The sequence below is a fragment of the Chiloscyllium punctatum genome, unplaced genomic scaffold (assembly GCF_047496795.1).
Source record: "Chiloscyllium punctatum isolate Juve2018m unplaced genomic scaffold, sChiPun1.3 scaffold_808, whole genome shotgun sequence".
Classification (NCBI taxonomy): Eukaryota; Metazoa; Chordata; class Chondrichthyes; order Orectolobiformes; family Hemiscylliidae; genus Chiloscyllium; species Chiloscyllium punctatum.
In genome coordinates, this window is record NW_027310542.1 from 41,712 (window position 1) to 66,425 (window position 24,714).

The 24,714-nt window shown below is 43.7% G+C and overlaps 2 protein-coding genes across 2 annotated transcripts; both read right to left on the minus strand.

Moving 5' to 3' along the window:
* Positions 1-21,832: 21,832 nt before the first annotated feature.
* Positions 21,833-22,290, minus strand: LOC140474003 (histone H3). The gene has a single exon (XM_072567663.1). The coding sequence runs from the start codon at positions 22,288-22,290 to the stop codon at positions 21,880-21,882; it is 411 nt and encodes a 136-aa protein (XP_072423764.1). The 3' UTR covers positions 21,833-21,879.
* Positions 22,291-22,796: 506 nt separating this feature from the next.
* LOC140474004 (histone H4) lies at positions 22,797-23,557 on the minus strand. The gene has a single exon (XM_072567664.1). It carries the CDS (start codon positions 23,540-23,542, stop codon positions 23,231-23,233), a length of 312 nt encoding a protein of 103 aa, XP_072423765.1. The 5' UTR covers positions 23,543-23,557; the 3' UTR covers positions 22,797-23,230.
* Positions 23,558-24,714: the final 1,157 nt, after the last annotated feature.

Here is a 24,714-nt window from a genome sequence, read left to right on the forward strand (position 1 = left end):
CTATTTTATACCCAAATTAGGCAGGGGAGTATTAATTCCGGATGAAATCTCATCTCTCCTCATTGTCTCCCTTAGTGTTCCCACCAGCCGTAACTATATGATTATTTCTGGGAAAAAATGGCGCCAAATCATTAACTTTTTTTAGATTAGATTAGATTACTTACAGTGTGGAAACGGGCCTTTCGGCCCAACAAGTCCACACCGACCCGCCGAAGCTCAACCCACCCAGACCCATTCCCCTACATTTATCACTTCACCTCACAGGAGAAAGTGAGGACTGCAGATCAGAGCTGGAAAAGCGCAGCAGGTCAGGCAGCATCCAAGGAGCAGGAGAATCGACGTTTCGGGCATAAACCTGAAGATGCCTAAGTAATTATTTAAAACCTAGTTAGCTGTCAGCGAAGAGAGGAGGTGGGATTGCCTGATCTGTCTGTAACAGGCAGGAGGAAAGGCGGGGTTTACAATAGCCCACACCAACCGAACTTGAATCAATCTAAACTGAACCAGAATCAAAACTGAACAAAATTCCTGAACGGGTCAGTGAAATACAAATACTACAATATGTCACATTCGTAGGGTTATAAGTCGCGAAGTGAAATAACCAGATGGAGATCAATAAACCCACCCCTCCCTATTTGATGCCTTCCCCATTCACAGGTCTGCGCTCTCGTAAACCATGGCATGAGTGTTTATTTGATTTATTCAGATCGATTAATGACTGAGGTAGGTCTGCGCGCGGCGCCGGGACGGGGAACATTGGATCCGGGCTCAGCTTTTATCTGAGAGATGTGGGTGGCTCTGATAAGAGCCTTTGGGTTCAGATGGTTATATGTTACACCGACTGTTCATTTCTTTGCTGCTGTCTTGGTCACTTTCGCTTTGGGCTTGGCCTTGCCTTTAGCCGGTTTGCTGAGGGGTTTGGGGGCCCTTGGTCTTTATCACCATCTTCACGAGAGTCCGTTTCTTTGGCGCTGCTTTGCTCACCGCTTTCTTTGGCGGTGCCGTCTTCTTGCCGCTCGCTTTCTTGGCCTGGGATTTCTTCACGGCCGGTTTCTTGGCGGTCGCCGATGTTCCCGCTTTTGCCTTGACTGGATTCTTTGGGAGTTTGAAGGAGCCGGAGACGCCCTGGCGGCACTGAGCAACCCCAAGGCAGCGAGCGGACGGCGCAGGGACAGTCTGCCGTCAGCTCCCTGCTCCTGCTGCCTCTGTGTTTCTCTAACAGCCTAAACTCTCCGATTCCTCTGAAATTCCGCATCACCAGAGACCCAGGCTCGATCGCTCCTCACCCTGACAGGGGAAGTTTTACGGCTGAGAAGCTTTCAATCGAATTGACGGCTCCGTTGTCGAGTTAAACGCATTTTGCTGCTGCACTGATGGCGCTCTCTGAGCTGAACGGTGACATTGTCGCTACTTTTAGACTAACAAATATATTTTCTTCAAATCTACCTTTGGGGTTTAGAAGGGGAGCAGGGAGATAATTTGAATTGTGAATATTTTTGAGTTACATAAGAGAGACTTGGAAATATCATAATGTTAGCGGACACACAAACACAGTTACACAGTTACGTCAGACCTACCGTCCGCTGTTTGCCTACAGTCTCACTGACACAATATTCACATTCACACACAGTCACAAGCCAGAAAGTGTGGCAGGATAGAATTTCTCCTCCTTTCAGCCTTTGCTGCGGTGTCCAGGGAGTTAGTTGCAGTTCTTCTCCTCAGTAACTGTTACACTCTCATTAGCTCTACTGTTTACACCCTCAAGATAGCCAGTCGGTTTGTCAAGCTTAAGAAGACAGAACAGTGTGCACTGGAACAAGCCCTTCATGTTCATGCTGACACCAGCAAATCCTGAATATTGTTTTGTCAAGTGCTTCACAATTGAAGCTTTCATTTTGATATTTCCCTGCAGGTTGACTGGTCTATAGTTCCCAATTTTATGCCTACATGTCTTTTCCATTGGATTGCTTACACTAGCTAACCCCCAATATGAGTAAATTATTGCAGAGTTTATGGAATCTTGGAACATGACCACCACTGCATCCACTATTACTCAGTCCACTACATTAAATACTCTGGGAGGTAGATGATAAGACCTGGTGTTTCACAACCTTCAATCCTACCCACTCTCCCAAAATCATTTCCCAAATAATACTGATTTGGTTCAGTTTTTCCCTCTCACTAAACTTCCAACATTACTACTATGGTTAGTTGTGTGAACATCTCTGAACAGAGAACAACAGTATGTTAGTGATTTTTTAAAATGTTTTTGTTCCCCATTTTGAACTCCCCTCTTTTCTGTTGTAAGTAACATATGGTCCACTTTACCAACCCATTTCTCTCCTTACACATTTATTAGTGCTTCAACATATTTTTTTCTTTAATGGCTTCCACAAAGTTATGGTTTTCTTCATTTGCTCTTTGTTAATCAAATCCCTTTTTGCTGTCATTTGCTGAATTTGGATGTTTGCAGCCTTCACGTCTTTTGCTAAATTTCTTCCCAAGTTGTAGGCCTTTTCATTTGACCAAAAACTATCTTGAATAGCCGTTTCAAGTTTAACAACATCCTTTCTATAGGAGATAGACCAGAATTGCACATAGTTTATGCCATTTTTGGAATATTATGTTCTGTACACCCACAACATATTCTCTGAAGTCACATACTCAAAGCTCTGAACAGTAAAGAGAAAATATCAAATGCCTTCCTTGCTATCCTATCTAACTATAACTCCACTTTCAAGGAACAATGAACCTGCATTCCAAGGTCTCTTTGTTCAGCAACACTCCACAGGACCTTACTATTAAGTGTGTAAGTCCTGCCCTGATTTGCCTTTCCAAATTGCAGCAGCTCATACTGATTTAAATTGAACTCAATATGCCACTCCTGGGTCCAATGGCCCATCTGATCAAGAGCCTGCTGTATTCTGAGTAGCCTTCTTTGCTGTACACTACACGTCCAATTTTTGTGTAATCTGCAAACTTACTAACAATATGTGCAGCTTCACAACCAAATGATTCATGATAATGTGGAGGTGTGGGTGTTGGACTGGGATGTGCAAAGTTAAAAATCACACACCACCGGGTTATAGTCCAACCAGTTTCTTTGGAAGTACAAGCTTTCAGAACATAGACACCTGACGGAGGGACAGCACTCCGAACGTTTGTATGTCCAAATAACCTGTTGGGCTATAACCTGGTGTTCTGTCATCTTTTAACTAAAATGATTTATATAAATGATGAAAAGCAGTGGACCCAGCATTGATCCTTGCAGCACATCACTTGTCACAGGCCTCCAGCCTGAAAAGCATCCCACCACCACCACTCTCTGTCTCCTACCTTCGAACAAGTTCTGTATCCAAATGGTTGGTTCGCCCTGTATTCCATGTGATCTAATCTTGCTAACTAATTTCCAATGGGGAACCCTGTCAAATGCCTTGCTTGAAGGCCATATAGATCACATCCACCACTTTTCCCTCTTCTTCACCAATTCAAAAAAACTCAGTCGAGTCAGAGATACATGACTTCCCACGTAGAAAGCTACGTTGACTCCCCATAATCAATCCTGGCCTTTCAAAAATATGTAAATCCAGTCTCGCAGAATCTCTTCAACTGTTTGCCTACTGTCGATGTGGCTCAAAGGTGGTAGTGGAGGGTTGTTTTTCAGACTGGAGGCCTGTGACCAGTGGAGTGCCACAAGGTGCTGGGTCCTCTACTTTTTGTCATTTACATAAATGATTCGGATGTGAGTGTAAGTTTGCAGATGACACCAAAATTGGAGGTGTAATGGACAGCGAAGAGGGTTACCTCAGATTACAACTGGGTCTTGACCAGATGGGCCAATGGGCAGAGAAGTGGCAAATTAATTCAGATAAATGCCAAGTGCTGCATTTTGGGAAAGCAAATCTTAGCAGGACTTATACACTTAATGGCAAGGTCCTAGGGACCTACGGGGCAACTTTTGCACGCAAGGGTGGTACATGTATGGAATGAGCAACCAGAGGAAGTGGTGGAGGCTGGTACAATTGCAACATTTAAGAGGCATTTGGATAGGTATATGAATAGGAAGGGTTTGGAGGGATATGGGCCGGGCGCTGGCAAGTGGGACTAGATTTGGTCGGGATATCTGGTCAGCATAGACGGGTTGGACCGAAAGGTTTGTTTCCATGCTGTACATCTCTATGACGTTCACTGTTCAATAGTTCCCTGGCTTTTCTTTACCATCTTTCTTAAATAGTGGCACCATGTTAGCCAACCTCCAGTCTTTTTGCACTTCACCTGTGACTATTGATGATACAAATACCTCAGCAATCACTTCACTAGCTTATCACCGTGTTTCAGGGTACACCTGATCGGGTGTGCTTTATCCACCTTTTCCGTTTAAAAACATCCAGCAGCACCTCCTCTGTATTATGGACATTTTTCAAGCTGTTACCATCTGTTTCCCCACATTCTCTCTCTTCCAGTTCCTTCTCCTCAGCAAGCACTTGCTTGGTATCTCCCACATTTCCTGTTGTTCCACATATAGGCTGCCTTGCTAATCTCTTCTGGGCCCTATTCTTTCCCTGGTTACCCTTTTGACCTTCATGTATTTCTAAAATCTAATTGAATTTTCCTTAACACTATTTGCCAAAGCTATGTCATGTCCATTTTTTGCCCTCTTGATTTCCTTCTTAAGTAGATCCCTACTGCCTTTATACTCTTTGAAGGATTCGCTCAACCTCTGCTGTACTTAACTAAAATATGCTTCCTTCTTATTTGGTCCAAAACCTCAACTTCTTTTCTCAGCCAGCATTTCCTACGCCTACCAGTCATGCCTTTCACCCTAACAGGAACATACTGTCTCTGGATCCTTGTTTTCTCATTTTTGAAGGCTTCCCATTTTCCAGCCATCCCTTTGCCTGTGAACATCTGCCCTCAGTCAACTTTTGAAAGTTCTTGCATAATACTCTCAAAATTGGCCTCCCTCCAAATTAGAAATTTAACTTTTAGATCTCGACTATGCTTTTCCATCACAGTTTTAAAACTATTAAAATTATGGTCGCTGGCCCCAAAGTGCTTCCCCACTGAAGCATCATTATATCCCAAGAGTAGATCAAGTTTTGCACCTTGTCTAGAAGGTACATTCACATACTGAATCAGAAAATGTTCTTGTACACACTTAAGAAATTCCTCTCTGTCTAAACTATTAATAATATGGCAGCCCTAATGTTTGGAATGTTACAATCCCTCACCATAGTCACATCATTATTCCTGCAGATGTAAGATCTCCTGACAAATTTGTCTCTCAATTTCCTGCTTACTGTTGGGGCATCTACAGTCCAATCCTAATAAGGTGATCAAACCCTTTCTTATTTCTCAGTTCCACCCAAATAATTTCCATGGATATAAGCCCAGGAATATCATCCCTAAGTAAAGGTGTGACCTTATCTCTTACCAAACATGTCACTCCCCATTTTCTCTTGCTGACCCCTCCCCCCATCCTTCCTGTAACATTTGATTCCTGGAACATTAAGCTGCCAGTTGTGTCATCCCCGAACCATGTCTCTGTAATCGCTATGCTATCCCAATTCCAATCCCATTTTCCTGACCATGTCCTGAGTTCATCGTCCTTCCCTGTTTGGCCTCTTGCATTGAAATAAATGCAAGTTAAGTAATCAATCCTATCTCATTCTCTGCTATGTTCCTGTTGGCCATGGGTGTTTGACTTACTGATTACAAGTCTCAGATTGATCTCTTTTTTTCACTATCTCCCTGGTTCCCACTGACCTCCCCCCACCCCCACACCTTACCAGTTGAACCCCTCCCCAGCAGCTCAAGGAAATGTCCTAACCAGTATGTTAGATCCCTTCCAATTCAGGTGCAATGCTTCCTTTTTATACCTGTCATTTCTTCCCCACAAGATATTCCAATGATCCAAAAATGGGAACACCTCTCCCCTGCAACAGCTCCTGAGTTGGGCATTCCTCTGCCCTATCATTTTATTCCTTCCCTCACTCGCTTGTAGCAGTGGGAGTAATCTAGATATTATTACCGGAGAGGACCTCTTTTCTAAATTCTTGCCTCTCTTCCTTATTCTTCCTTCGGAATCTCATCTCTTTCCCTTCCCATGTACTTGGTTCCAATCTGTACTCCCCTTTGTGAATATCCTGCACTCTCTCCGAAATATCCTTGATCCTGGCACCTGGGAGGCAACACACTCACTATCGGCCGGGGAGACGTCTGTCTAGGCCGCTGACAAAGAGATTTTAGTTTTGTAATTTGTAAAAGGAAGACCTTCCAAGTCGCAACTACTTCCATCTAAAAGGATAAAGGCAGCTGATGTCAGGGAATACCGCCTTGAAATCGGACAAGTTCCCTTCCCAAGACACTCACCATGCTGACTTGGAAATAAAACCACTTTCTTTCACTGTCACTGGATCAAGACCCTGGAACTCCCTGTTCATGACATTGTGGGCAGCACATGGACAACAGCTGTTCCTGAAGGTAGCTGACCACCCCCTTCTCAAAGGGATGGAGAATAAATGCTCGGCTCAGCCAGCGACATCCACGTTCCAGGAGTGAATAAACAAAAACAGCTGGGGTCTCTCGTTGTGGCATACATCACAAGGTTTCTGTCTGCAGCATACCTGACACTAAAATCTGTCATCCACGACAAACTAAATCGAGTCCCAGGGGTGTTGTTGCACACCTGGTCTGACTTTTCCACAGGTCTCCTGACCCAGAAAGAAGCACTGACACTGTGATGCAACACTCTCTCCATCAGTTATTTTCTGCCTTCGTAAGAATGTTCCACTTATTCCATCTGTATGTTACTTTGGGCAAAGAGTTAATATTTGTCAACAGGATTAAATACCACAGTTAACATTCGATCTGACCATATGTTATCGAATAGTGGAGCACAGGGCCGAGTGACCGCCAGTTTCCCCGCTCCCTGATCAGATTGTGAGAGCGCCGGAGGGAGGAGTTATTAACATGATCCGGGAAGGAGCTCCATTGGAGTTTCATAAAGGGACAGTGTCCCAGTTTGAAAGTTCCCTGCCGTTTTCCCAAAACCCCAGCTCCTTTCGTCAAACTGGGTGAAAAGGGAATTAGGGAAACGACCAAATGCTCCTTGGATGCTGCCTGACCTGCTGCGCTTTTCCAGCAACACATTTTCAGAAATGACCAATTGATGTTTGTTTCTGGGAGGCATTTGGAGAGTAGCGCATGCGCGATGCTGCCCCGCCCCCATTCTTGTTGTTCCTGACGAGGTGAGCGCATGCGTGAGGCCCTCCCCCAGCGCTTCCATTGAGGAGCATTGACTCAGTGAGTGCAAGAGGTTTGTTTGAAACAGACCGCAATGGAGAGATTAGCGCCCAGGGAAGGGAGGGAACAGCAGGCTCCTTCCAGCAGCACATCGGGATGGGAGCCTGGGACACAGAGGGGGCTCCGAGACCGGGATTGATTCGGGGTGAGTTCAGGGAGAACCGGGGGCTGTTTGTAAGAGGCCGAGCGGAGCAGGAGCTGGTCCCGGAATTTGGAGTGAGCGGGCTGGTGGGGGGGGGGGGGGAGAGAGAAGCCTTTCTCGGGCTGTGTGTGGGCCTGCTGAGGGAGGCAGAGCGGGAAGAAGCTGCTGTGGGACTTTCTTATGGTTTTTAATCCCCTAAACACTGATGGAAATTCATTGTTTGGCTTCTATTTCCAGCTGTTTGTTGCGAATAGACATTGAAGTAAAGGACAGCAGAAACAACTGTAATAATCCTGCGAAGGGTAAATATAGCAGGCACGGGGAAACGTCACAAAGTGTGTGAAATCGTGCCCGGTGTTCGCCTTTCAACAGGTGGTATAGTGGGAGTTGGATATTGAGCTGTGTAATCATTACATTTGTGGAGCCGTGCATTTCTTGGTTAATTTATTTTTATCTTAGTAAAATGTTTTTGAATTTCGAAAATAGAAAAAGACTGGAAGGTGCTCAGGTCTCGAGTGGAACCAGGATCTGCTCTGTTCACCTTACCTTGTTCAAAAACATAGAATTATAATGATCATGTCCTGAATATTATTGCATTGATCATTTGATGTCTTCCTACTCAGCTGCTAGTGATGTACAGGAGCTCTTTCTTTTGTCTTTCTCCAGGCAAATACTTGATGGATCAACCAAGTGTGACCAGCTGCTTCTCAATCAGGAGGTATGTTACGACTGTCAGAGAGGAGAATATCCTTTCCACTGTCTGAGCTCAATTTCCAGAAGTACACATTCAATCCAAGAGTTAAACACAACTGACAATATATAAATCTATATTATTTCACCCTATTCTCAATGCATACCACCTCAGTGATGGGAAAATTCCATTATTCAAAGCCAATTATCATTCATAAGATTAGAGCAGGTTAGACTGTATGCTTATAATAAATATACATTTGAGCTGCATTAACTCCATGTGGGCATTTTTAAAGTTATAATCAATAATCAATCATGCTGTTACATTGTTATAACAAGTATGAAGTTGATATTGAGTGCAGATATAGAAGCAAAGTTGGACATTGAGTATCTGAGCAGGACAAATTTATTCTTTTGATAAATAGTTGTCCTGTGCAAAGACAATAATCAAACAATGTAAATTCCAAATGTACCTCTTGGTCAAGCCTTATCGACAGAGGATGCTTCAAGAGAGGATGCTTAAAGCCCATTCACACATGTGCTTACACATCTGTCTCTGTCTGTCTGTTTCTCAGCCTGGTATTGATGAAAATACACTTTATCCACACTCCCATTCTGGTTGAGGGCCTGAGTAATGCAGAAGCATTTCCACACTTTTTAATGTATGAAACACTGATTGATAAGACATTAAACCCACCTCATAAATTGCATCAGGTTATGACATGCAGGACTGGAAGCACAAAGAGACATACAATGTGGTGTGATATAGACCAGTACCACTCTTCAAAGTGATACAGATTGGCAGCACAACAGAAAACTCACTCACATTTAGCCAGTTAATGGTTAAAAGGGAGAAAAATGCAATTTAGGCCAACAAGTATTTCCAGATATGGACAGTCATAAATTGACTGACCAAATTATTAATCACTTCAGAAGATGTTACATTATCACAGTGCCGAGCAGCAACTGACAAAGGCGACTGCGCACACAAAATGTAAAATTAAACCGGATATTTAATACAGTAAAATTCAAATTCTTTGCAAAGGTAAGTATTGAACCAACATTAATCCCTCAATCACACAGGTTTAGCGAACATTGAACTGGTTTATCCTACACGCTGCCTGAAAAAACACAACTGAACGTAGAAAGAGAATGGCATCCATATACTTGACTCGTCACTGCACATAGAGCAAAAGTGGTACTATAGGTATTCAAATTGCAGAACTAATCTCAAATTGGCATTTACGCTGAGACATTGGCAGTGAGTGGATGAAGTTCAGAACGCCAAACAGTTATTACAAACTGGTATGAAGAACAGATAAAGAATAGAATGTCCCAGCACAGACACAACACGCTGAATGTCCATACCAATTCTGTGATTGAGTCATAAGTCACAAAATGCGTACGCGTTTAAGGCCCAATCACAACACCCTAAGAACTGCTGTCACAGATATACATCAAGTCCTAAACTCTCGTATGGACACAACTGAAACTGACAGACATGGATTGATATCTGCTTTCTCATATTCACATTGCAGAAACTGAAAGGGAGAGAACAATAATCATGCACATACACATACGACAGGTACAGGTTGATAACTAGACTAACACATTCGCATAGCAAAACCTGACAGGTACAGTATGATAAATGAATATGCATATTTATGAACAAGAAGCTGATAGATACAAATTAGTAATTGCACTCTCAGATGCACAGAGCAGAATCTGACGGGGACAGGTCAGTTAATAACTCACACATGCAGGTGGTAATAAATTTCAGAGAAAGATTGACAACTACACTCTCATATTCACAAAGCAGAAACTGACATGAATAGATTGATTATGCTCCCAATTTCAAATCACCTAAATTGACTTGTACACTTTGATAACAAAACTCGCACATTCACAGAGGAGAAACTGACAGAGATTGAAAACAAAACAGAAATTAGTGGAAAATTCACAGGTGTGGCAGCATTTCCGGTCAAGCGACCGGTCCTCCGAACTGACGGTGACAACGAAAATGCACACAATGTGGTCTCCTCTATGTTGGGGAAACTGAATGTAGATTTGGTGTCCACCTTGCAGAACACCTACATTCTATCCATAATGCTCCTCGGATGCTGCCTGACCTGCTGTGCCTTTCCAGCACCACTCTAATGTTGCTCAACTTTTAATGTTAATCTCTCTCTTTGCAGCTTTAATACTGTATTGCGGATTCTGTTGTATTACCCTGATGCATTTTGTATGTTATTATCTGCCTGTAAAGTGCACAAAACAATACTTTCCATTGTATCTCAGTGCATGTGACAATAATCAGATCAAATCAAATGGATAACTATACTCATATATTCATAAAGTAGAATCTGAGAGGTACAGGTTGATAACTATAGTCGCACAAACTGACAGGAAAAGATTAATAAATACACTCAAACACTGACACTACAGAGCCTGACAGGGAAAGATTGATAACTGATCTCTCACAGTCACAAAGCAGAAACTGATTGCGACAGATGAAATCTCAGCTCACACAGTCACATAGTAGAAACTTGGAAGGATTGACAATTACACAAACGTATTCACCAAGCAGAAACTGACAGCTACAGATTGATAACTATATTTATCTATTCACACAGCAGAGTCCAAAAGGCACAGATTGACAATTATACTTACTTTGACAAAGAAGAAATTGACGACAGTTAGAGAGTGATAACTATACTCCCACATTTGCGTCACTGAAACAGACAGCTAGTTTAATTAATACACCCACATTCACAGAGCAGAAGCTGATGGGTACTGATCAATAACTGTATTCACATATTAACAGGGAAGAAACTGAGAGAGACAGGACACTGTCAATTGACATAGTAGAAACAGATTGACAATGATACTCTGGGGTCAAATAGCAAAACCTGACAGACGCTGTTTGATAATTGCACTCACGGATTGATTTCGCTTAAACTAACAGGTAGAGATCAATATCTACATTGACAGAATAAACTGATGGGAACAAATTGATGACTGCATTTAATATTCGTACAGCAGAAACTGACAGGTCAAGACCAATATCAAAACTCACATTCTCATAGCTGAAACTGACAGGTTCAGGTTGACAACTGCACTCTCAGACACACAGCAGAAACTGTTCGGGACACACATATTCACTGGACAGAAACTGACAGGTATATATTGATAACTAAACTCGCATATCCACATCAGAGAAACACATAGGGACTGATTCTATTTATTGAAAATGAATGAAATCTATTTATCAACCAGTCCCTGGCAGCTTCCTCTATGTGGACACACAAGTTCAGTTATCAATCTGCACCTGTCAGTTCATGTTCTGTGAATGTATGAGTGTAGTTATCAATCTGTCCCTATTTGTCTTTGTGATGAGAAAATGTAAATATATTTACCAGAGAGTGACAGGGACAGATTCATAACTGCATTCACTCACCTGTATGCACAGATTATACTGAAAGTAATTATCAAACTGTAATTATCACTCAGATATTCACAGAGCAGCATTTAACAGGTACATCTTGATAATTGTTCTCACATATTCACTGGGGAGGAACTGACAGTTATGGATAGATGGGGAAATTGTCATATCCAGACACACACTGGCATCAGATTATCACATTTGTAGAGGTGTTGGTTAGTATCTGGTTCTCAGTGAATTGGTGCAGAATTTTTTTTAATATACAGTCACTAAAGAGCAGCTCAGGCCAAGAATAGAATCAGCCTGTTGGAATTGCTGTCTTGAAGGAAAAACAGCCTAATGATTATTAAATTATTTCATTGACTGACAGACTATGTCTCTTCTGTCTTCTTCCAGACAATTACTTGAAGGACCAGGACCGTGTAATATGTCCTCAGTACAAAGCCAAGTGTGATCATTTTCTTCTAACAAGCAACAGGTATGTTACTGCAGTCAGACTGAAGAACATCCTTTCCACCATTACAGAGCAGATTGACTTAGACACATGTTGGCTCAATTTCCAGAGAGAAATTTTCAAATCAAGAGTCAACTACCTCGGAGGAATTAATTTTCTTTTCTCTCTGTCTTTATGTACATCACCCCATTTGCCAATAATTGTTATAATTCACAGCCATAGAGGTTATAGAGATGTACAGCACAGAAACAGACCATTCGGTCTGACTCATTCATGCCAACCAGATATTCGAAAATAATCACGTCCTATTTGGCAGCACTCAGTGCCGTTTGCCAGCACTTGGCCCATCTCCCTCTAAACCGTTCCTATTCATGTACGCTTCCAGATGCCTTTAAATGTTGGAATTGTTCCAGCCTCCACCACTTCCTCTGGCAGCTCATTCCATACACACACCACCACCCACATAAAAAAGTTTCCCATTACGGGCAAGATTTAAAAGTGACCTCTCACCTGAAACCTATGCCCTCCAGTTCTGGGCTCCCCACCCCAGGGAAAATACCTTATTTATTTAGCCTATCTATGTCCTCTTGATTTTATAAACATCAGCCTCTGATGCTTCAGGGAAAACAGCCCTAGCCTGTTCAGCCTCTCCTTCTAACTTAAATCCTCCAACGCTGGCAACATCCTTATTAATCTTTTCTGAACCCTTTCAAGTTTCACAGCATCCTTCTGAGAGGAAGGAGACCAGGACTGTATGCAATATTCCAACAGTGGCCTAACCAATGTGCTGTACAGCCGCAACTTGTACTCAAAACTCTGACCAGTAATGGAAATCATACCAAATGTTTTCTTCAATATCCTACCTACCTGCGACTCTACTTTCAAGGAACTATGCACCTGCGCTCCAAAGTCTCTTTGTTCAGCAACACTCCCTAGGAGCTTCACATTAAATTCATAAGTCCTGCTAAAATTTGCTTTCCCAAAATACAACACAGCTCATTTATCTGCCATTCCTCAGCCCATTGGCCCATCTGATCAAGATCCTGTTGTAATCTGAGGTAACCTTTTTCGCTGTCCACTACTCTCCAATTTGGTGTCATCTGCAAATTTACTTACTATACGTCCGATGCTTACATCCAAAGCATTTATATAAACAACGAAGAGTAGTGGATCCAGCACCGATCCTTGTAGCACTCCACTGGTCACAGGCCTCCAGTGTTAAAAACAACCCTCCTTTACCACCCTCTGTCTTCTATCTTTGAGCCAGTTCTTTATCCAAATGGTGAGTTTTCCGTGTATTCCATGTGATCTAACCTTACTAACCAGTCTCCCATGGGGAAATCCTCTTCGTTACTTATTCAAAAATCTCAAATTAGTTTGAGTGTCATGGTTTCCCATGCACAAAGCCATGTTCACTGTCCAGAATCAGTCCTTGACTGTCGAAATATGTGTAAGTTCTGTCCCTCGGGGTTCCCTCCAACATCTTGCCAACATTCACCAACCTAAAATTCCCTGGATTTTCCTTACCACCTTCCATAAATTCTAGCACCATGCTAGCCAACCTCTAGTCTTCTGGCACCTCACCTGTGACTATCAATGATAAAAATAATCTCGCCAATCACTTCCGTAACTTCCCACAGAACTCTGATCAGGCCCTGGGGATTTTTCCACCTTGTTGCATTTCAATATATATACAGTACTTCTTCATCTGTAATATGGACATTTTACGAGATGTCACCATTATTTCCCCACATTGTATATCTTCCATGCCCTTCTCCACAGTAAACACTGATGCAAAATACTCATTTAGTATCTTCTCCCATCTTCTGCAGCTCAGAGTTCTACATGAATGTATGCAGTTTTTGAGCAAAGTGCAATGTAACTCTGCAAGTAGAAATTCAACACCCAAAATATGTGTGCATGTGGGTGTGTGGTGAGTGTAGAGTGTCTTAAGTCTGTGAGGGAGTGCATGGGTGAGTGTGGGACCAGTTCCACCACAGAACACACCAGATGGCCTCCTTCTTTAGAGACCCCAATTTCCCTTCCCACTTGGTTAAAGATGCCCTCCAAAGCATCTCGTCCACATCCTGCACCTCCGCCCTCAGACCCCACCCCTCCAACCGTAACAAGGACAGAACCCCCCCACCCACCCACCACCAGGGATATATTTCCCTCCCCACCCCTTTCCGCCTTCCACAAAGACTCTTCCCTCCGTGACTACCTGGGCAGGTCCACGCCACCCTACAAACCCACCCTTCCATCCTGGCACCTTCCCCTGCCACAGCAGGAATTGCAAAACCTACGCCCACACCTCCCTCACCTCCATCCAAGGTCCTAAAGGAGCCTTCCACATCCACCAATATCATTTATTGTATCTGTTGCTCCCGATGCAGTCTCCTCTACATTGGGGACACTGGATGCCTCCTAGCAGAGCGCTTTAGGGAACATATTAGGGAACAAAACTATTCATTTAGCACTTCTCCTATCTCCTCTGACTGCACACATAGCTTCCCACTCCTGTCCTTGATTGGCCTGGAAGTTATTCTAGTCATTCTTTTATTCCTGATATAGCTATAGAAAGCTTTAGGGTTTTCCTTGATGCTATCTGCCAAAGGCTTCTCTTGTCCCCTCCTGGCTCTTCTTAGTTCTCTCTCTTTAGTCTTTCCTGGCTAGCTTGTTACTCTCAAGCACCTTAGCTGCACCTTCACGCCTCATCGTAACATAAGCCGTCACCTTCCTCTTGACAAGAGATCAACTTCCTTCGTAAACTACGGCTCCTTTGTTCATCCGCTTCCTCCCTGCCTGACAGATACACACTTATCAAGGACACGCAGTAGCTGTTCCTTGAATAAGCTCCACATTTCAATTGTGCCATCCCCTGTGGTTTCATTTCCCATCCTATGCGTCATAAATCTTGCCTAATCGCACCATAATTGCCTTTTCCCCCAGTTATAAATCCTGCCTTGCAGTATGTACCTATCCCTTTCCTTCGCTAAAGTAAACATAACCGAATTGTGGTCACTCACCAAACTGCTCACTTACCTCCAACACCTGGCTGGGTTCATTACCCAGTACCAAATCCATTGTTGCCTTGCCCCTGGTTGGCCTGTCTCCATACTGTGTCAGCAAACCCTTCTGTACACATTGAATACTTCAGATGGGTCAATTTTTGTCCAAAGTATAGTATTTCCAGTAAATATTTTGAAAAGTTAAAGTCTCCCATAACAACTGTCCTGTTACTTTTATCCAGCATAGTCTTTACAATCCTTTCCTCTAAATCTCTGGAACTATTCTGAGGCCTATGGAAAACTCCCAATAGGGTGACCCCTCCTTTCCTGTTTCTACCCTCAGCCCATACTACCTCATTAGACAAGTCCTCATACATCCTTTCTGCCACTGTAACACTGTCCTTGACTAACAATGCCACACCTCCCCCTTTTTTGCCATATTCTCTGTTCATTCTGAAACATCTAAATCCCAGAACCTACGACAACCATTCCTGTCCCTGCTCGATCATGTGTTTGAAATGACCACAACATCAAAGTCCCAGGTACCAACCCATGCTGCAAGTCCACCCACCTTATTCCCGATGCTCCTGGCATTGAAGTAGACACACTTCAAACCACCTTCATACTTGCTGGCGCACTGCTGCGACATTGAAACCATATTTCTAACCTCACTACGCTCAATCACTGGACATGGGAACTACAATTTAGGTTCCTATTCCCCCTACTGAATTCATTCAAATCCTACTGAAGAACATCGGCAAACATCCCCTGGGATATTGGTACCCCTCTGCTTCAGGTGTAGACCACATTGTTTGTAGAAGTCCCACCTACCCCAGAGTAAGCCCCAATTATCTAGGTATCCAAAACTCTCCCTCCCACTCAATCCCTTTAGTCACATGTTCAACTCCTCTCTCTCCATATTCTTCGCCTCGCTAGCACATGGCACGGGCAACAAACCAGAAATAGCAACTGTTTGTTCTAGCTCGAAGCTTTCACCCTAACTCCCTCACATTCTGCCTGAAATCCATATCCCTTTTCCTTCCTATGTTGTTAGTGCCTATGTGGACCACGACTTGGGTAGCTTACCCCCCACTCCATGGGTCCCAAAAACACGATCTGAGACATCAGGAACCCTGGCACCTGGGAGGCAACACACCAACTTTCCTCCACTGCATGAGAGAAAATCAGAGTCCTTATGCCTTCCTCCTCCCCTCCGTAGAGTTACACAAGTGTCCCAATGATGGTGAGTACCATCACAGTACAGTGAAGGTTAATTGACACCTACCTTTACTTCAACAGTCTTCAAATAATTATATCACTGTGCACTGAAAAAAAATACCAATTATGACCTCGATCAGGTGGATCAATGGGCCAAGAAGTGACAGATGTAGTTTCATTTAGATACATGGGAGGACTTTGATTTTAGTAAGACAAACCAGGGCAACAATTATACACTTAATGGTGGGACCTTTGTGAATGTTGTTGAACAAAGAGACCACATCGTGCAAGTGCATATTTCCTTGAAAGTAGAGTCTCAGATAGACAGGGTGGTGAAGAAGGCCTCTGGCATGCTTGCCTTCATTGGTCAGAACATTGAATGTAGGATGTCATCTGGTGGCTGTGCAGGACTCCAGCGAGGTCACTTTCAGGAGATTGTGTACAATTCTCATCATCCTTCCACAGGAAGGATGTTGTTAAAGTTGAGATAGTGTAGAAAAGGTTTACAAGGATGTTATAGAGATATAGAGTCATACAACAGAGAAACAGGCCCTTTAGCCCGCTATGTCCAACATACACCAAACTGCATTCATCCCATTTACCTGCACTTGGCCCATAGCTGACTATACCCTGGCTTCTTAAGGGCGTGTCCAAATGCTGCTGAAATGCTGTGGGAGTATTCCACCACACACTCAAGCATCCTATTACAAACTTTACCCACCATCTAGGTCAAAATATTTTTCTCAGATATCCTCTTAAATGCTTTCCCTGCACCTTCAACTTTTATTCTCTGGTCTTAGACATAGCTGCCAAGGGGAGAAAGATTCACACAATCTACTCTGTCTGCATCTTTCACAATTTAGTATATCTCAGTCAGATCCTCCCTCAACCTCCTCTGCTCCAAGAAAACCAAACCTAGCTCATACAGTCTCCCCTTTGATGGAGACTTTCCAACCCACTGCATCCTCTCCAGCCAATCTCATCCTTCTAACTGTGTGGCAGTCAGAACTGCACTCAGTATTTGATCTGTTTTATGAAGTTGTAATAAGACTTCTTTGCTCTTATATTCAACAGCTCTGGTACTGAAGGAAAGCATTTTGTATGCCTTCTGTCTGCAATCTATAGACTTGTACACCAAGGTCCTTTTGTTCCTCAGTACTCCCTCAGGACCAACCCTTCATTGTGTAATTCTTTCCCTTAGACCTTCCAAAATGCACATTTATCAGGATTAAATTCCATTTGTCATTGCTCTGCCCAATGTATTCACACTGTAGCCTGAAACCATCCCCCTCACTGTCAACAACACGGTGTCACAGAACAAAGAACAATACAGGGCAGAAACAGGTCCTTTGCACTCCAAGGCTGCACTGCAACATTTAACACTTCCCCACAAAAAAACCCATCTACAGGCTTACTAATTATACATTCTACATTCACATCCAATTGTTAATATGTACTTAACAAACAGCAAGGGTCCCAGCACTGATCCCTGTGGTACACTACTGGTCACAGGCTTCCAGTCACAAATGCAACCCTCCACCATTATAGTTTGCATCCTGTCTGCATCTCATTTCAGCTCCAGTTTGCTTGAGACTCCAAGAGCTGATTTTGGACCAGTCTTTTATATGGGACTTTGTCAAAGGCTGTAGGGGTGGCCTGTACCTGGCCAGAATAGAGTGGTCCATGTCTGTTAACACAAACTGGCTAATAAACTGGAAGATAGAATTAAACATTAACATGAAATGGTACACATTTAAATAGATACCCAGAGATTATTGGACGCAGAATAAGAAACTCTCATACTGGTCTTGTTATAAACATATGAACAATGAATTCAAAGTATACAATCAGACCAGAGACTGACCAATCCAGAAAATAACATACAATAATAAACTGTACCATAGAATGAAAGTTGTGGAAATTATCCAAACTGTTTTACAGTGTCAGAGACTGGCAACAGTGTAAAAAGTCTCACTTTCATTTACAGTACATAGAATTTCTCCAATGCAGATAGAGGTCACAGAAAAGAACCAGAATTGGCCTGCAACAACTTGCCAAAGCACATCACACCCAGATATAGGCCCTAGCTGACCCCCATAACCACATCTTTACCATAGTTAACCCACCTAGGCTGCACATTGATGAATTTTTCCAGGGCAATTTACCATGCTTAATCCAGCTAAGCTGCACATGTTTGGACTGTGGAAGGAAACTGGAGCACCCAGCCAAAACTGTTATGAAGATGTGAGTGTACTGTACCTTTAAGAAAGTTATCAGCCAGTAGAACTACTGGACAGTACCAAGTGTTCTGGGGAAAAAAAGGTAACATTTGGTTGAACAACTCAAGTAGCTGTTTGGCTGAAGATAAAAACCAATTCGAATGCAACCAATCGGTTTAAATTATGTCCTGAAGGTACCAAATTCCAAACCAGTTGATACTGAGTGTATTGACATTCTTAAAAACCAATGACACAATCCGATGCTCTGGAGGTATAAGACCTGGGAAAATTGAACAATTGGGAGGAGAATTGCCAAGCCCCCAGCATGTAAAAAGACTGCCTGAAAAATGGCTCTTTTGAAAGCACCTTTATCGATCAGTAACTAGTAAAGCACAATGCCCAAGAAGGACAAAAGACGACATGAATACAGCAAGGAACCGAAAGCTACTGGTTTTGAGATAAGTGTTGTTTTGTAAATCTTAATCAGGAGTTCTATTGGACTAGTATTATAGAAGATAGGTTAGAGGAAGGAGTTGTAAATCGTGTTAGTTATCACTCTGTTATACTTTAATAAATAAAGCTGTTAATCTTTACTTTAACTAGTTCATGGCCGATCATATTTTCACAGATTACTGGATAGGATAAATCTTTTCTGTGTTGCTGGATTTAAATTAGCAAAGGGGTTTACCCTGTGCCATAACAAAACCAATGCAGACATGGGGAACATGTCTGTGTGCTAATTGCACAATGAGCCAAGGCTGGAATTGAAACTGGGTCCCTGGCACCAGTGTGCCACCTGACATGGATGGCAATAGATAAAAACTTACTCATGTTGAGCAACAGAGACTTGAAGTAAAAAGAGCTCCTGCAGTTTCTGGGAAGTGTCATCTTAAACAGAGCCAAATATTATAAGTACACTCACTTATTCACAGAGCACACACTGAGAGGTACAGATACTTTCAAATTCACTCATCCATTCTTTTAGTTGAAACTGTCAGGTCCAGATTGAAAACTGCACTCAAACACTCATACCTGTCAGTTTCTCCAATGTAAGATTTAAAACAAAGTTCTTATATTCGTCAAAAAAACTGACAGGTACATTTTGATAGCACACATTCTCGGAGCTGAGTACACACAGGCAGATAAAAATGTCACAGAATTCTCATTTTTCTTGTTGTCTTCTGCTTTGAGATATTTAAACTGACAAGTCTGAAAGAAATTAATAACTGTAGTGTATATACCCTGCAATTGCATGACAAATGAGAGGCATAATTCACCTTTCATTTTATCTCTAACTTACTGTGTGCTCACAGATCATATACTGACAGATTCAATTACAGGTCTTTGTGACATTACAGGGATGGAGTAAAAAAAATTAATTTTATCTGAAAGTTAGAAATGTTGAAATATTTGTTCTCACATATTGAGACAGAAACGGAGTGAAAATAAGATTAGAAACAACAGACTGGCAGTTACAGAATGAAATACGGAGTCAGCTGCAAAACAATGAATTGTTAGGATACAATGCAACTATCCACTGGTGAGAAGCTGACATGAACAGTGTAACATCAGCAGTAACATTGTTATTGCCAGTTTCTGCAATGTTCAATATATTGACCATTACCAGATGCTGCAGTTATAAATACAAACTTTCTGTCAATGCACAGACGCTGATATTCAAAGGATATGGGTGTGGAGGGGACGGAGTGACTATCGCTCAGGGCGGGGTGCTACCTCATATCCAGACGTTCTGCCGCTGATGGATCTGCTAAAAAGTGAAGATAGTGTTCTTGAATTTCACAACCCAAAGGCTCTTTTCAGAGCCACTCACAGCATCTGTGAAAGGAGCTAGTCCGTCATCTCTGTCGGATTTATTTTACTTTTAATGTGGAGAAGCTTGAACTTTGTACCTTTGATCAGTCAATCACTATCACCTTGTGGTTTGGACATGCTGACGTTGGACTGGGGTGTACAAAGTTAAAAATCGCGCAACACCAATTTATAGCCCAACAGATTTATTTGTATGCACTAGTGTTCGGAGCTTTCATCACGTAGAACAGATCGTAAGACAGAATTTTTCGCAAAAGTTTATAGTGTGATTTATCTGAAACCATCTATTCAAAAAAAACCTGCATTGTTTCTTAATCTCTAATCTTTATGTTGATCTCTAATGTTGATTTCAGTTTTTGCAAGTAAATCGCAGAACATCTAAATGTTACATTCTCAAGTGAACTTGCACAACTGATAATGCTTTTGAGGTGCAAGCTGCCCTGTGTGAGACTGTGCTACAATGGTCAGACTGATTATAATCTAAAGAAAATGGATTTACAGATTCTTACGTGGATTCATACAGCTTTTGAGCACAGGCACTCACGGAGACCCACTCTCATCCGCTCACACATACTATCCCTTACTCATGCGTGCACCTTCTCACAGGCGTATGTGTGTACACTTGCGCGTACACACACTCATACCGCGCCCCGCCCGGGCAAAGCACACATGGTGAATTTGTACTTGCAAAATGACAATTGACCCCGATCGTGTTTGACTTTGGTTTCACATTCCCTTTAATTGCATCAGGAAGAGCTGAATTGACCTGTAAGCATACAGTCGATATAACAAATACTACTGAGCGGCCCTATCCCTCTGCGCTTTGTTCACTAGTGTGTTCATAGGCAGGCTTTCTTCTCTGCCTCCAGACAGAGACAGAGAACATATTAAATACCCGTGAGTGATTTTTTTCAGCTGTAAAGGAGGAAAGGGGGCAAAGGTGAGATTGTATGAACTACACTTCTGTAATCGATAGACAAATCAACGCATTCTCATCTGTAAAACTTCTACAGGTCAGTGGGATTTTCAAATTTGAAAATGAGCCGTTGATCTTTTGGCGCCAATTCTCTCATCCCCTACTAGTTAAATCCTAGAATCTATTATAACAAAATCTGCGATCACTAGAGATCTCAGTAATTGGAACTTGACTGCCGCTGTCTGTGACTTTGTTTAATTGACTCCCCATTTTATGCTGTGCACTTCCTAAGATACGATACCAATGTCTGCAAGTAACAAGTTGATTTCTTGGCGCCAAATCTTTCCCTTCCCCGAAGGGCAAGCCATATGAATACCAAGAGGGAGGGAGATTCGCGGAAATTTATAATCCACTACCACAAGGTTATGTTAAAATTATATTCACAACCTGTCATAATAAATTCTACGAACATAGGAGGTCTCATTAGTTATAACTTCACCGCCTATGTCAATATTGCTTATAACTCATTGCCTATTTACATCAATAGTAATGCAACCCATCGTTTCCTGCTCTCTCTGGATGGTTTAGTGGCTCTGAAAAGAGCCGTTGTGTTTCTCTCTCTCGGGGTGAGTGTGCAGGGCCGGCCAGGCTCCGTTTAGGCGCGCTCCCCGCGGATCCGGCGGGCCAGCTGGATGTCTTTGGGCATGATGGTGACCCGCTTGGCGTGGATGGCGCACAGGTTGGTGTCCTCAAACAGTCCCACCAGGTAAGCCTCGCTGGCCTCCTGCAGGGCCATCACCGCCGAGCTCTGGAAGCGCAGGTCGGTCTTGAAGTCCTGAGCGATCTCTCGCACCAGCCGCTGGAAGGGCAGTTTGCGGATCAGCAGCTCGGTGGATTTCTGGTAGCGGCGGATCTCCCGCAGAGCCACCGTGCCGGGCCTGTAGCGATGAGGCTTCTTCACTCCGCCCGTGGCCGGAGCGCTCTTGCGGGCCGCTTTGGTCGCCAGCTGCTTGCGGGGAGCTTTCCCTCCGGTGGATTTGCGCGCTGTCTGCTTGGTTCGGGCCATTTCCTTCCCACAGCTTACTGATGCTCTCAATGCTGAGGCTGCTGCGGGACTGCCTATTTAAGGGAATGGAGAGCCCGCCCTAGAGCTGGGATTGGATACAACCCTATCCTTCAACACAGAGAAACAGCTTCGGAAGGTACAGAAAGGGCAGGAAAAGAATTGTTGGAATCTGATTGGGTAACGTGAAATGACAGTTGGCCGAGTTCAAAATGCCCGCCGAATTCACCCTCTCAAACCCTGAAATAAAATAACATCTGAAGATATATTACGCCAATCGTCCGCAACGATACTTTAATCGATACCGATTAAAGCCTAGTTCGCTGTTAGCGCGGACAGGAGGCGGGGTCATTGCCTGATCTGTCTGTAACAGGCTGGAGGAAAGGCTGGGTTTAAAACAGCCCAGACAAACTGAACAGCCGAACGTCTACCGGCCGCTAATCAATCTAAAGAACTCCGCCGATTTAAACATCTTGAAATTGTACCACGATAAAATTACGGAAGTTCACCGAATCAATATTTTATTTCAACCAGATCATAATCAGCCGAAACACAACTTAATGGCTGCCTGAAAAGTCTGTAACAGGCACATGGAAGCCTTTGCCCGAAACGTCGATTTCGCTGCTCGTTGGATGCTGCCTGAACTGCTGTGCTCTTCCAGCACCACTAATCCAGTATTTGCTTTCCAGCATCTGCAGTCATTGTTTCCACCACATGGAAAGAGCAGGCTATGAAAAAATCCTGCTGTGTCCCAGCATCAAAACTCATTAAAGTATCGTTTCTGAAAAGGTCATGTCTGGGAAAAATGACACGTTATAGAACCGTTACACTATCCCCTCCCAATATGCTACCTTCTCCGTCCTCAGGTCTCCGCTCTCTATCGGAGGGTTTGGGTGGCTCTGAAAAGAGCCTTTGGGTTCGCTGGAAAAGGGTCGCTTTATGCTCAGCCGCCGAATCCATAGAGAGTGCGGCCCTGGCGTTTCAGAGCGTACACCACATCCATGGCGGTGACCGTCTTGCGCTTGGCGTGCTCAGTGTAGGTGACCGCATCCCTGATCACATTCTCCAGGAAAACCTTCAGCACCCCGCGGGTCTCCTCGTAGATCAAGCCCGAGATGCGCTTGACCCCGCCACGGCGAGCCAGGCGCCGGATGGCTGGTTTGGTGATGCCCTGGATGTTATCACGGAGCACTTTGCGGTGCCGCTTCGCTCCGCCTTTTCCCAGGCCTTTGCCTCCTTTACCCCTTCCAGACATCACGTTTCTTCACTCCAATCGCTGCTGAATGAGAGCCGAGCTGCCTCCCCTTACCTTTTTTATACAGCCCGGCCGGACCTGGCTGAGAAAGAGCTGACAGAGAGTGAGGGGCGGGTCCGGAGAGGAAACTGAGTGACAGACGGGAAATGGCTTTGATCATCCAGCTCCGCCTCCAGCTCACTCCCGCCCCAACTGTATCTGGGACTGAACCTTTTCTCCCCAAGGTAAAAACAATGACTGCAGATGCTGTAAACCAAATACTGGATTAGTGGTGCTGGAAGAGCACAGCAGTTCAGGCAGCATCCAACGAGCAGCGAAATCGACGTTTCGGGCAAAAGTCCTTCATGAGCGCATGCGTGAGGCCCTCCCCCAGCGCTGCCATTGAGGAGCATTTACTCAGTGAGTGCAAGAGGTTTGTTTGAAACAGACCGCAATGGAGAGATCAGCGCCCAGGGAAGGGAGGGAACAGCAGGCTCCTTCCAGCAGCACATCGGGATGGGAGCCTGGGACACAGAGACCGGGATTGATTCAGGGTGAGTTCAGGGAGAACCGGGGGCTGTTTGTTAGAGGCCGAGCGGAGCAGGAACTGGTCCCGGAACTTGGAGTGAGCGGGCTGGGGGGGAAGAGAGAGGCCTTTCTCGGGCTGTGTGTGGGCCTGCTGAGGGGGACAGAGCGGGAAGCTGCTGCTGTGGGACATTCTTGTTGCTTTTAATCCTCTGAACCCTGTTGAAATTTCATTCTGTTTCCCATTGTTTGTTGAAAGTGTGCAATCAATAGTGGAATCGCAGACCGACTGAAGGAATGGGATACCTCTCACAAAGGACAAACATATGGGTCTTGGTAAAAACATTAGATATCGCGCCGTTTTTCCTCTCTTCAACAGGTAGTATATTGGGAGTTGAATATTGAACCGTGTTAGCATCCCTGTGGTGAGTAGTCCCATTCACGGAGCTGTGCAGTTGTTGCTCAGTTTCTATGTCTCATTCAATTGGTATCGAATCATATGAAAAACAAACACAATCACCAGACAAGGTGCAGCACCGCGCAACTTCTGTCCTGCTGATGAGCACAAGGAATCATTGAGTCATAGAGATGTACAGCATGGAAACAGACCTTGCGGTCCATTTCGTCCATGCTGACCAGGTATCCTAACCAAATCTAGTCCCACGTCC